General features: G+C 53.8%; 1 protein-coding gene across 7 annotated transcripts in view; it reads left to right on the top strand.

The window, feature by feature from the left end:
• The window catches only part of PRDM16 (PR/SET domain 16), a 300,725-nt gene that overhangs the window by 258,515 nt on the left and 28,072 nt on the right, over positions 1 to 14,138 (top strand). For 6 of the 7 annotated variants that reach the window (XM_036882765.2, XM_036882767.2, XM_036882766.2 and 3 more), the window contains one exon: positions 8,008 to 8,110. In XM_036882765.2, coding sequence (XP_036738660.2) covers positions 8,008 to 8,110 — 103 coding nt within the window. Of the gene's footprint in view, positions 1 to 1,293; positions 1,370 to 8,007; positions 8,111 to 14,138 lie in introns of those variants that run through there. The other variant, XM_036882772.2, reaches the window with a different exon arrangement.

The raw sequence follows: 14,138 nt of genomic DNA on the forward strand, positions 1-14,138 counted from the left end.
GAGAAATAGATGTTTGAAAGAGCAATTGACACACACTTACGCAGTAGATACCTTTATGTGGCAAGCTTTTGAGAAAGCAAACAGATGTGTAATCTTCTCAAAGAGAAGCCTGTCTTCAAACATCTTTGTTTTGTCACTAATATTTCAGGGAAGCGTTCATTTCAGCCCCACATAAGGTCCAAATGGAATTGTCTGCTTTGCAGCAAACTCCTTCCATTGTCGGGACCAAGGGACAGAACAATAACCCTCTGCCTGGAGCACTCCTGGGCCTCAGAGGTGATTCCTGGTGTCATAGCGTAGCTGAGGCTCCCGCCAGCATCCCCTCTGAAGGCGCACCTCCAAACTTAATCAGCTGCGTGGATGTGGCCCCCAAAATTCCACAATAGCAGAAGCCAACACGAGGCATGAGGAGGCTGGGTGGCCGAGCCCCGGGAGGTGCTGAGAAGGTCGTCAGGCACCAGCTCCCCATCCTAAAATCTTGTCTCTGCATTTCAGGTATCGTAGGAAAATAAGCAATTTGTGGGATGTGTTTTCCTATGAAAAATAATACAAAAAAATTTAAACCATAATAATATGAAAAACAGCTCTTAGATACACATGGACTCTCGTTATTTGTTGGTCGAATGAAGTGAATTTTAAAAATACCTTTTTGAAAGGGATATAATACATTTCAAACCGTATTTTAGACAGGTTCCCCAAAATGGACTTGTTCTCTCTCAGTGGGATGGCTACATGGCCTCAGCAGGAAGTATTTCCATCCCCAAGTCCTGGCCACTGGAAACGTGCATTACTGCAAAGCAACTTGCCTTTATGTGGAATCTGGAAGAAAAACTTCCCTGAAACAGTAATAATAAAACACAGATTTCTGAGGACAGACTTCTGTTTGAGAAGGAAATGTTACACGATATTAATGGGGTTTCTCAGATTTCCATAAGCCCTAGAGTTTCTACAAGGATTTCCTGTTACTTATGGAACCCCATGCCCCCTGCCCCACACACATACACACACAAACACACAAACACGCTTAAGTGAACAATTTCCCTTCTCTCCCTCACGCCTTCACACATACACCACCTCCAGCACAGCACAGACATAGAAGAGAAGACAGATTGGAGACCTAAGACCCATAAAATAGTTGGGGTTTGCCAGACAGCATTCCAGAGGGAGGTCACGTAAACCAGAAAAGCACTGATGTTGTCTTGAAGGTCAAAACATGTGACCTCAGCCCCAGTTTTCAGAGGACAGAGATGACAGGCAAGAGAGGGTCTCAGGGTCCTAAAGAGAAAGTTCCAGAAGCCACAGCTCCTGGATGAAATGACCAGGCTGAAGGGGGACCATGTGTCCTTTGGAAAGACCACATCAGCCACAGGTCAGAGGCTGGGGGTGTCAGCCCGTCATGGTCTCTGCTGTGGGCCGGGCGTTGTGCGTCCCTGCTGGCTCCGGGAGCAGGCACAGCCCCATTCCCCCCATGGGTCCACGCAGCTAATGGGGGTCAGGCTCTGGGCGAGGCGGTCTCTGCAAGTACAGCTCTGTCTGCGTGGCCAGGCCTGGTGTTCCCTGAACCTACTGGACCGCGGGCCATGTGCCCTCCCAGCCTCACCCGCACGCCCCAGGCCACTGCCTGGGTTTAGGCAGAGGTGGGCGCATGTGCTCCCATGAGGCAGAGGGCAGGGTATGATGGATGTGAGAAGAAGTGAGCCCAGGGCTTGGCAGTTCCCATGTCTGAAAGGCTCCCGGGGGACTCTTCCCATGTGCCACCTCCTGGCAGCGGGAGGGCCACTCACAGAGGCCCTGACACCCCACCTCCCTGGGCAGCTGGGCCGCTTCTCTGTGGACGGTGTCGTCCCCACAGCCATGGAATGCAGGGCAGTGTCCACAGCCTCGGCTCCAGGTTCTTGCCTCCAGAGACCCCCTCTTGGCACCCTGAGGCTCCGAGAGCTCCCTGGCCTGCCTGTCGCTCTGCCCTGCCCCTCCAGCTCCCACCCATTGTCCTCCTGTGGCCCCGGCTGGGAGGGCCCGGGGCAGCGGAGGCCACGCTGGCCCAGCCCTGTCGCCCACAGCCAGCCCTGAGACAGCACAGGCTTTGGGGAAGCCCAGCTGCTGGAATCCGCCGGGGGGACCGAGTCTTTCTCTGGGATGTTTGGGGGTGGTCCTGTCACAGCCCCGGAGCTGGGATGCTTTGATGTACCTCCCCGGCTTAGCCCAGGCAGAAGGCAAAGGAAAGCCTGGGGTGCTCGGTTCACTTAGGGTGACATGCCCCCCACCCCCCAACCATTTGCCAACTCCCGCCTCTCCTTTTGGAAAATTTGAGACATCACCCCTGGGTGGTTCTTTCTGCGATCGTGAGCAGAGGAGTCGGTTTGAATGTTTTGGGAGACACAGACAGGGTCTGTTCCCGGATCTGTTTTAATGGGAAGAAAGAAACCAGGAGCTGGGAAACAGAGCGCCTGCTGGAGGCGGGAGGCAGGAAGGGGCCATCCCGCGGCCAGTGGGGCTGAGGATGGTGTGGCGTGGGGCTGGGGTCCCCCACACGTGTTGGGGAGCAAGAGTCAGGGGCTCCAGTGCACCCTCAGGGCTGGCCAGGCCTCGGGGCACCCTGCCCACCAGCACATTCCTGGGGTACAGTCTGGGGCTCAGCCCAAGCGGAGGGCAGGGTCTCCCCAAAGTGGAAGCAGACAAAGGCTAATCTCCTTCACAGAGTGTGTTAAACAAAGGCATTTCATTAGCAGATTAGCCGACTGATAACCACGCAGCGCTAGCGACGAGAGCCAACGCTTGTGTTTAATGAAAACCCGGTGCTTCCGGGCCACAGCGTTCCCCTTGCTCCCACGTGGACCCCTCTGTGTGTCGGGTGTGTGAGCAGCAGGCTTGGAACCTTACACTGCCCTGCTCTGCTCGGTCGCCGCGACGCTTCCTTACTGACTTGGCTTTCATTCCCACAGAATTTTTAAAGTAGAAATTGTAACTGAATTGGCCAGCTTAAATGGCAGCTTCCAAACAATTAGATACAATTTTCCCTTTGAAAATGAAGGGCAGGGGATTCATTTTAGCATTTCTTAACCAGTTTACAAAAGACTTAAAATAGATAGCAAATGTGTTTTGAGTCAGAAAGCTGTGGCATTTTACATGCCCTCTTCAGAGCAAACCGACCCTCTTCTGGGCAAAGAACAAAATATGAATTCAACCACGCTATCACAGTATCAGCTATAATCAATTGTCAGAATTTATATTCCTTTCCTTGTTAATCAGATGGAATGCTTTATTACAAGAAGCCATTTAACAATGATGAAGACAATTTCACTGTGAATAGTAATTTATATTTTATGCATGTACACATCTGACATATATAATATCCAGGTCCAAACTACAGCTAAGAAAAAGCTAAGTGTGTAGAATTTTTTTTTTTAATGTTTGAGCTGCTGGGAAGGTGACAAAATACATAGCAACAAGATGTGAAGATTTGGGCACCATTGCTTCAGCCACTCATGGAAAGAGGAACGTGGCAAGTCAAAGGGGCTCCAAGCCTTCTCGGCTCAGCCAGAGGAGGGAATTGTCTGCACGTCCCTAGAGCCTGCGGCGGTGCCAAAGCCAGAACCCCTGAGCCCACGCTCCTGCTCAGCTCCGGAAGCACAGGCCACCAGAGGAGGCTCCCACAGTGAAGGCACAGACAGAGCAGAGAGAAGTAAAGCGCTCTGCCCAAACGCTCGGCAGCTCCAAACGCCGTCCCTGCGGGATCTTGGAGCACCACGTAGGTTGTTTAGAAAACTCCAAAGGCTCAACGCCTCTGCCAGCCTCAGGCTGCTGGTGTCTACAACCTTTCCCAGAGAGAGATGCCCCTCTGTTTGGCGACAGCAAGTAGTGAAGATACACGGTGACACTTCCAAAGTCCTTGAGGCAATGAGGCAGCGCTGGGGTGCACCCAGCTTTTTCAGGGATCCCCGAGAGACCAAAAATGTCCAGGGATAAATAGCCCTTGTACCAACATCCTGTCTCAGAAGGACAGGCAGGAGGCAAGACCCGGCCACCAGGCTAATTTGCTTTTCAGCAACAGTCCTTAGAGGAATTCAAATTCCCCTCACCCTGTGCTTCTCCTGTGAAAAGCCCCTTGCACACCACACCACGAGGCTTCACAGATTCAAGCGCAATTGAATTCTGAAATCCAGGATGGAGAAAGATCGATTTTTAAAAATAAGCCCACTGGAAGGGATTTCACCTATTTTACTCAAATGCTCCTTTTAAGTCTCCCAAACTGGTTAAGAGAGAGGAAAGCTACGCCAGTTCTCTTGGTCACGTTTGCGTTTTTGAGGAAACCGTTTGTTCCTGGGAGGGGAGAGCGGTGCTGCAGCCTGTGTTCAGTGCACTGCCTGGCAGGCTACCCACTCATTTCCACCAGCGTAACTTGGATAGAGTTTTTCACGTTTCAATTTTAAAATCCTCAGATGAAGGAGGAAGGAAAATCATGGAACTTAAGCCTTCCTATTCAAAAATAGCGTCTATCTTTGTGAATTGATTTGGTGCATTAAAAAAACAAACAAAAAAAAACACAAGGAGTTCTAAAGAGAAAGCACCTAAAACGGACAGCCATTGTAAATTTGAAATCTCTCTTTGTCTTAAGGGTGTTGCTGGGGGTGCAGGGCATGTTCATTTTCATAACAGACTCCGTCTACGCGAACGAGGGCTGCGCTGAATCCGACTTTCCTCAGTCACTCTCTCTGCCTTTTGTTGACAAAGTGGCCATTTATTTGTCCCAGGGCCCCATTTACCTACAAGGAGCCGTCTCTTTGGGTCTCAAGAGTGATAAAAAAGGGGAAACAGGCAGGGTTGCGCCAGATGCCGTTCTGATTCCGAGGACCTGTGTTTGGGGTCCTTCGTCTGTGTTCTGTTAAGTCACTGTCGTCACAAAGAGAACCTGAAATGTCGAAACAAGGACTTAACGTGTTTGGCCTCGTTATTTTTTAAAGCCGTTTAGAGCAGACATTTATTGGCACTAGTAAACTCAGCTGTTGTTCCGGCTTTCCCCTCTCAGATCCCGAAACCAGAGAGAAAATCCCAGCTCAGCCCTGCCGGGGCTGCACACCCCAAGGGCTGAAAGGGGGCTGAACAGGGCAGGGGCTGCAGCTGTTCAGGAGGCTGGTGCTTGCCTGCTGTCACTTAAACGCCTGTTGCCACCCTCCCTGGGGCTGAGCTGGGAAAGGGCGGCAGAGGCCAGGGTGTCTCCTCCCTGGAGGAAAACGCTTCTCTCTCTCTCTCCTTCCGGAAGCTCAGGGCTCAGCTCTCCAGATGCTAAGGTGGCCCTTGGGTCTGAACATGATGCACTGACGGGCACACGATGACAGGAAGGTTATAAACCCACTCTGGGAATTGTTAAGCGGCTGCTGGGCACGGTACAGTGAATATGCGTTTCTAACACCCCCGAGGCAGAGGGCGGCCCAGCCGCAGTCCCACTGATCCCCGGTCTTTGTCCCGGGAAGGTGCTGGAACCGCAGACCTGGAACGTGGCCCTGGGCACGACTGCCGGTAAGGCCTGTGTGCCATTGGGAGCAGATCCTAAAAACGCATCGCTTTCGGCCGGCGCCGTCCGCCATGCCCCTGGAGTTTGGGAACGTTTGCGCCGACCGCCGCGCCCCCCGCCCCCTCCCGTAGGGGGAGGCAGGTCGGGACACCCCTGCCATTAGCACTGACAGCGATTGATTCCGTTTGCGGCTCCAAGTCCGGGCGCTCACGGCTGCCGCCCGCCGCCCTGTGTCCTGTGCCGCGTCCCCGCCCGGCGCTCAGCGGCGGTGCCGCGGGTCCCGGCCGGGGAGGGCGCGTCGGCTGCGCTCGGAACTGCTTCCCCCGCCGAGCGCGCTAGACCCTCCCGCGGAGGCTCGGGGAGCGGCCCCAGGCGGCCGGCGGCCCGCGGAGCCGGGGAGGGGCGGGGGTCCGGCGGCCTCGCGTGCGCCTGGGGGTCCCGACGGGTCCGGCGGCCCTCGGAGTCTTGGGGGGGGGGCGTCCCGGGAGCGCCGCGGGGCCCCCGAGGGGGCGTGGGGGGCCCGCAGGCCGGGGGTCCTCGGGGGGTGCGAGGGGGCGGCAGGCGGGCCGCGCCCACCCCGCCGGCCCGGCCGGAGCTGGGGCCCAGCAGCAGGTCCCAGGGCGCCGTCCGCCTTGCCGGGGTCGGCCCGGGGCAGGCGGCGCGGTGGGCGCGGGAGGGCGCAGGCCGCGTGCGCTTGCCGGGCGCCCAGGGCTTGTCGCCGCTTTGTGGGAGCGTCCGGTGCCCTTTGGGTCGGGCTTGAAATACAGCGCCTTGTCTGATTTTTAAAAAAAACGTTATGCAGCCACTGTGTGATTTTTTAGGTAAAAGGATACTGAAGTGGGATCTTAAGGGTTGGTTTGATTACCGAACTTAAAACGGTCCAGTTTCTATCCTCCATTGTAAATTCTGGTTATTTCGGAGACCTCCCTGACAATAATCGCCAACTCCGTCACTAGGGAAAGGGGGGTTTGGTTAGTGAGATGCGCGCCCGGGCACACGGCCGCCAACGCAGCTCTGCAGCCCCCGGGGGGGCGGGGAATGTGACTCCAGGGCTCACTGGAGACCCAGCGTGGCTCTGGGTGTCCTCAGGTTCCCCAGCATGTTGTGGGGTTCTTCCTGGCCACGGCCTGTGGATAAGGGGATGGGGCCCCACAAGTGGTCAGGAAGCTCAGCCTCCCAGATGTTTCCCAAGGCGGGAGGCGGGGGAGAGGGCCGGGGAACTGGGCAGACACCTGCCCGGCCCATGTCCAGCTGCTGCTGGGAAGCCTGGCCTGGCCCCTAACCGCCAGGTCCTCCGTGGGGACCTCCAGGTGTGACCCATCTGGTGAAGCCTGAGTGCCGGGGCCTCCGGGCCTGGTGGTCTGTCTCAGGTCTCTGGCCCCCCAGCCGGTCGGGGTGCAGGCCTTCAGGCTCTGGAAGTCGCTTGGTTGCTGTTCTCTGAATAGAGACCCAACCCCACGTGTAGGGTGGTAGGCGGTGGGTCTGCCTGAAAGAAATAACCCCTTGCCTGGCATCTCTGGATTTAAGATCAGGACCCTCTGGTGTCAGCCCTGCTCACATGAGGAGCGGGCACCCCCGCCCAGAGGACCTGGTCCCTGGAGAGGGCAGGGGGTCCCAGGCAGAGTCTAGCAAAGGAAGGAGGGCCCCAGTTCTCCGCAGCAGTCACCTAAGCCTATGGAGCCTGATCACTGGGCGCCACCACAGAGGGCCCCTGCCGTGTCACCCTTCTGAGTTGCTAGAGTTTTCTTAATCTTGGCCAGCACCTCCAACGTAGAGGGTCCTTTTTAAGGGGACACACTGGCAAACTACAGAGTATTTGAGGCTGTGTGGGGCATCAGCTGGACATTCTGAATTCACCCCCTCAGACCCCAGAGCCGCCCCAGGCTGCACAACTACCCTGAGCCTCCCCATCTTCAGGGGTGTCCCCCGATGGCCACTGCAGGCACACACAGCCCCCTCCTCCCCTCGTGTGAGACTCGCAGCCTGGTGTCCTGGCCCATGGGAACTTTGTCTGAGTCCAAGGCCACTTTCATAAACATCCAGATTCACTCTCAGCTCCATCTAGACCCCAATCCCCCACACCCCCAGAGTAGCAAAGGGTGTCTTACTTACATACACACTGACAAAAGGAACCCCAGAATCAATTTAGGCCCCACTCCTGATGAAAAGGGCCCTCCTCCCTGATACTTACCACCAGGACATGCCTTGCATGGGAAATTTGGGGCTAATGCTCAGAGATTGAATGTTGTGTCCCCTTTATCATATCCCAAAACTGGATAAGACAAATTAAAGAGGGACACTGGTCCTTTTGAGCATATTCTGCAAAGTTTCAGAGGGGAACCTCTTAGCAGCAATTAGAAGATAGATCACGTGGCCGGCAGGCCAGGCTCCCCAACAAGCAGCATCAGCAGCCTGCGGGCTGGGTGCACACAGAGGGCTCTCAAAGCAGCCAGGACCACCACGCTCACCCCTTCTCTCTGGTTTCTCCATCCTAGATTTATTATAAAGTCATCAAGGACATTGAGCCGGGAGAAGAGCTTCTGGTGCATGTGAAGGAAGGCGCCTACTCCCTGGGGACAGTGCCCCCCAGTCTGGATGGTAAGCCCCCACCTGGCAGGAGCAGAGGCCCCCCACCACTTCATGCTGTGTGACAGGGGCTGAGCATCCCTGAGCTGCTGTCACAGCCCGCTGCTCGGAGCCCTGGCCGGCAGGACCAGTGCTCCGCTCATGGCTTCTCAACTCAGCCCTCCCTGCTCCTTCCTCTAGTTAAATAAGCTGCACGCTGAACTCAAGATAGGACTTCAGACAGGATGGGTGAACAAGCATCCTGTTGTGTTATGTCTTTGCAGATGGTAGAGTCCTGGGAGACTTTTTTTAACTGTATTATTATTAATTAATTCTACTATATCAGCACAGCGCCGTTTGCTCTCCCCAGTGCTTAAACAAACAAACCAGTTTTGTAGCTTGGAAACATTCGCCTTCCAGAGCTCTGTGCCGTGGAGAAGTTTCAGTCTCACTTAAAAGAGGGCAGTGACAGCATATATGTCTTTGGAAGTAACGTCCATCTGTGTTTATAAGCAAAGCTTCCAAGAGAGATGTTGAGGGAAGATGGATTTGGAGAGGGAAATGCAGGGTCCCCGGGGGTCTCTCAGCGGGATGGACAGCACCGAAGCTCCCCCCCATTAGGATGGCGAAGCGCGCTCGGACGTCCCTGCCCCCCAACTCATCAGCCGGTACTTGTCTGGTAGGCACACTTCCGTTCCTCACACATCCACACCGAGCTCATCTCAGAGGATGTTTGAGAAAGTTCCAACCTCAGATAGGCTAGGCTGTCCGAAGTACACATCTACTTCCCTTCATCCACATGGGGAAGCAATGTGCCCGTTCACCTTGGGATTCGGGAACCGTTTTTAAGTCACAGGAAAAGTTGGTCTGTTAACTCCCAGAGCACTGCTGGTGAGCAGCGGCATCTCCCCTCTGAGACCCACGGGTGAACAGAGAAGCAGCCTCCCCGTGTAGCCGTCTCTGGAGCTAGTGGCTCTGTCCGTGCTGGAGAAGCGGGTGGCGGGGAGGCCGGTTTTCCCTTCCTGTCTTTCTTTTCTCCCCTCCGGACACACCAAGGCTTCATGATTAATGCCACTGATGGCACATTTCTCTAAGGAACTGTTCTACTGTTACGACACCGGCGTGGCATTGGCTGGGCCGGGGAGCAGACCAGGATCTTGCCTAAATTTACCCTTTCTATCCCTGAGCATGGCCCAGCAATTAGGGTCCTCCTGGGTTGTTCCAAAAGAAATCACCACAGAAGGACAATTTTATGAGCTGGATCCTAGCCTTACTCTCCTCTGAAGTTTGGTTTTAATTAGGCTGTGAAGAAAAGCAAAATAAATGGCTGAACTCTGGGTAGCAGGGGGATGGTCTCATTTTCCTTAAAATAATTGTTGTGAAGACCTATGAATCTCAGACAACAGATGGGAGCTCTGAAAGGTAAACCCATTGAGCTCAAGGAGAGTACTTGACTGTGGGATTTCATTTGTATAATGAAATTTCTTTCTTTCAAAAGTTCTTAAAAACCTTGATTTGTACTTGCCCCTCTAAATCCTGGTCTTAAATAACCTGGGTCCACATTTTCCTCATCATTCATCAAACATTTGTGGGCTAAGTTCTTTCCACACATCAAATATTTGACTTCTCATACTCTTTGCTGTCAAGATCACGCCTTTGCCTCCCAACAGCCACCTCCCTCCCCAGTTAAACTCTGAATCGCACAGAAAGAAAAATGCAAAAATGTTCCTCACTAAGATAATTATCATAAAAAATCTTTTATCCCAGCCCCAGCTAAATGCAGCGGCCCCTTATCACGGCAGGAATTTGGAGTGGGCTCTCGAGGGCTTTTGAGCCTCCTGTCTGCTAGATTAGCATGTAGATGCTACATAATTGTGTCCCCCTCGGCTCTGTGAAGCCATTAGGTGCCGATTTATTTTTCTGTTACGTTCCTGTTCCGCCATGAAAAGTTGCTGAAGGAACTTCAGATAGGCAAGCAGGGCGCAGATTTCACAAACAAGACATCCAGCTGCCACGGTGCTGGTTTAGTTTAGTTTTGGGTAGAAGATAGTTTCTCCCCCAGCCATGGCCCCTGCGTACCCTCACCCAACTTGGATGAAGAGAGCTCAGCTTTGAATCACGATTTTTGTGCGTTCTTGTTGGGGGTGCAGCGGGTTTTGGTGCAGACACGTTCAGGCATCGCAGAAGAAGCAGAGGCTCCGGCTCACCGACTCACGGGGCAAACAGCCCCAGTCCTGCTGGTCCAGGACTGGAAACGCTTTCAAAACTGCAGCTTTGCAAAGAAATGCAGTTCCCATTCTCCTAGGAGTGATTCAGAGCAGAGGGAAGCCACTTTCAGATTCATCAGTTCCAGCGACTTGTTATTTTGTTTTTACTCTTTCAATGGAGAGGGGGAAAGATTTCTCTTTCAGGAGAACTTCTTGCTCTTGAGAGAAAATAAAGAAAATCGTTTCCATTCAAATACGCTTTTCTTTTGTGAAAGGCTCAAAATTATTAACTTTTCCCCTCTCCAAAAAGGTCAAGAGGATGCAGTGTATTATGTATAAAGCATATGAGACAGACAGATGAAAATAAAACAAAACTCAATAAAACAAAACATAATCAATACAATGTAACATAAAATAACCGGAATATAACATACTCTTTTAATATTTCTTTAAAATGGAATGCTGATGTTGGGAAATGGAAACCGTGTGGGCTGGCCACATCTTTCCTGCCCCCATCCAGCTCGCCCCAGGTGTGTCTGCAAGGCCAGCCTTACCTGTGTGCAAGTCAGCCGGGACGCCTGTCCACACCACTGCACGGAGGGGCAGCTCGGAAACGTGTCCCGTCCACAGCTCTGTCCTCCGACCAGGGCAAACCTGGGACTGTCATAGGATGGGGCGCAAAGGTGGAGGGCATTCATCTCCACACCTGGTTCCACCCCTCCAGGGCACCCCCAAAATGCTCTCAGAGTGAGAATCAGGCTGAATTTTCATTTTAGATCCAAATTCTAGATCAAAACTGGAAAAATAAGTTGGTCAGTGTTATGGATGGGTGGGGCTGGTATTTCTTCTTATCTTTGTTTTCATATTTTAGCTTCTGTGTTTGTTCCTAGTCAGGTCCAGAAAGAGTAACATACACGCTGGCATTTCTCACTCGATCGATCGTGCTGCTGGTGGGAGGGCTCCATCACAGCCTCATTCCTGCCCAGGAAGTCAGAATAAACCCACAAGAGCAGTTTTGTGGGGTCTGTGCATCCGGCTCCGTTCTAAAATGGTGTTCTTGGTACTCAGATGTAAAGGAAACCCACATTTCTAAAAACAAGGAAGGCCTGCAGAAGAGTGACAGTATTTTCCAAACTCGCATGCCCCAGCTCATGGGGGCTACCCCGATGGGAAGCCGGAATTCTGCCGCCCTGCTTCCTGGGCACCGAGCAGACACAGGCTGTGACACAGCTCTGCCACATCTTCTCTGGGCACCCTGGGCCAGTTTTTCAGTCTCTCCTGGCCTCAGTTTACCCCTTATAAAGCAGGCATTTAAGTAGTCCCCCCCTGGGAGCATGTGGAGCAATGCAAGCCTTAGATGCATGGATACGTAAAGCTCTTAGGTCGGTGCCTGCCCCGTGGAGGCTCCCCGAACCTCGGATGTCAGCTCCGTTTTTCACAGTATGTTCACAGTAGACATCTTTCTCAGAAAGGGTTTGCATGCTCGAGCTCCACTTCAAGGACAACACCATGGTGGCTGGCAGAGTGATTGTTCTGTGACGTGCATTGCCCTGGCCCACCTCCCCCAGCCCCACCCCACGAATCCTCTTTGGGGTTCCACCCCAGCTCCAGAGGACCAGCCCGGCCCGGTGGGTTTTGTTTCAGAATCCCCTCTGACTTCGCTGTCCAGGCGGCCGTAGGCCATGTGCCCTCTGCCAGTGGCTCCAGCCGTGGCAGGAGTGCCAGCACCCAGCGGGCGTCTGTGTTCGCGGCACTCGCTGTAGCTCAGTGGCACGGTGCCCTCCTGCACCCCTGGCTGCTGGGGTCTGTGCGGACAGACTGACCTCCTCACCTCCTTCCAGTCATTCTGTAGCTCCGCAAGTGTCAGGGGCAAGCTCCGGGGGCGGCCCTCCCGGAGGACGTTCCCAGCCCCAGAGGCCCAGGCAGAGGCCCCGTACCCACTCTCTCAGGGCGGGGGGCTGTAACTTGACTCCCAGACGCCGAGCAGGGCTGCTCTTTCCCATTCTTGTTTTCCTCTGAACAAGCGCTTTCCTGACAGCAGGCTCATGTCAGTAGCGGGCCAGGATGTCTGACCAGCACTGCGGCCTGCCTGGCCTGTCCCAAACACACACGTCCCCGGGGCTCCCCTTGGCCCGGCAGACGGTCCCCTGTCACCCAGATATCTGCCTCCATGAAACAATGTGAACAAAAGTCACAATAGTGTGTCCAGAGTGCAATCCACTGCCCAGGGGCATCTAACCCAGCTCCCTCAGAGTCTCCCGCTGGGCTCTGGAGAATGGGCTCGGGGTGCCCGCCAGTGGGGACGCCAAGTGTGGCCAGACCCCGGGAACAGTGCTCCGCCCTGAGGCTCAGAGAAGCTTCCGGTCACGAAGAGCAGGTCCTCCCCCAAACCCACCCTGAAAAGCTGCTCGCCCTGTCCTGACCACTCTGGGGTGTTGACGGGGGTCTTGCCAACGGGAGGCGGGGACAGGAGGCAGCCCCCTTCTACAGGACCCCCTCCCCTGCCTCCTTGGCCTCCGCACCCCTTAGGGTCAGACCCTGTAAGTCGGCATTCAGCCCAAGGCTGTTAAACTCTGCTCGATGCCGAGACCCGGGGAAATACACTCTTACACACATTCACACATGCACACAGGGGCACAGATACACACACACACCCACACAGTCAAGTACATTCACTCTTGCACGCAAATGCCTGTCCACAAACACTGATACATGCATACAAATCACAAAACATACACATATATGCACACATATTTGCACAACTGCACACATCTAGACACACAAGTGCATATTCACACACAAATGTATGTGTATTCACAAATGTGTGTGCATTCAACACACAAACATGCATGCTCATCACATAAAACAGTCAACTGTGCACATAAACGTGTGGTTAAATTGCATATACACGCACATACATGCATTTAGCTCATAAATACACATGTGCATAGAAGCACACAGGCAAAGAAAGTACATGCATGAACACACAAACGCACGTGCACAAGAGCCCAAACACACAGACACACTTGCACACAAATTTTTGTACACAATCACATAATCACATGTGTACACTCACGTGCAACAACACAAATATGAGTGTAGATGCACAAAATGCCTACACATTCACACAGAAAACAGAAATGCACAGGCATGAACACAGACATGCTTAAATATTCACACTTATGCACATGTGCACACAGCTGCACACCCATGCATAAGAAGCACACGTGTGCTTACACATTTGCTCACAAGCATACACACAGCTTTTAATTAATTTGTGCAGAGCTTGAGCACAGGCGTTCTCTCCAGACCTGGGGGGAGCACAGCGCCCTCCTCAGGTGGGAGGGGACACACCCATTGTGGGGAAAAGCTGCTGTCAAGCAACTCTGGGTTGGGGGGTGGCAGAGGATGGGCCCAGAGGTGGCCCCCCAGGAAATTTGCAGCCCCGAGCTGATCGTTGGGCTTGGCGCAGAAGCCAGGATACTGCCTCGTAAACTTAATAATAGCTGTCCCCCCCTTTTAATTTGTTTGACCTTGACGACAGTAATTTATGATACCCATTAGAGCTCTGTCGTCTTTTTCCTCCTAATTCATAAACAAAGCACTTGGCCTGGCTTCCTTCTCTGCTTCCGAGCACAGGGCCTGCTCCAGCCCACGGTGGCCTCCTGAGACATGGGGAGGGGCCCAGTGTTTCTCATGATGCAGACACACGGTCCCTGTGGTCTCCAGGTCCCCAGGGCAGCCACTTCTCGGTCCAGGATGAGGGCAGGAAGGAAGCAAGGGCCGGAACAGCCTGCACGGGAGGCAGGCCCCACGGGCTCCCTGTGCCCCTTGGGCCTCTCTGGCTGGCTGGC

Source organism: Manis pentadactyla, chromosome 4 (assembly GCF_030020395.1).
Source record: "Manis pentadactyla isolate mManPen7 chromosome 4, mManPen7.hap1, whole genome shotgun sequence".
NCBI classification, from domain to species: domain Eukaryota; kingdom Metazoa; phylum Chordata; class Mammalia; order Pholidota; family Manidae; genus Manis; species Manis pentadactyla.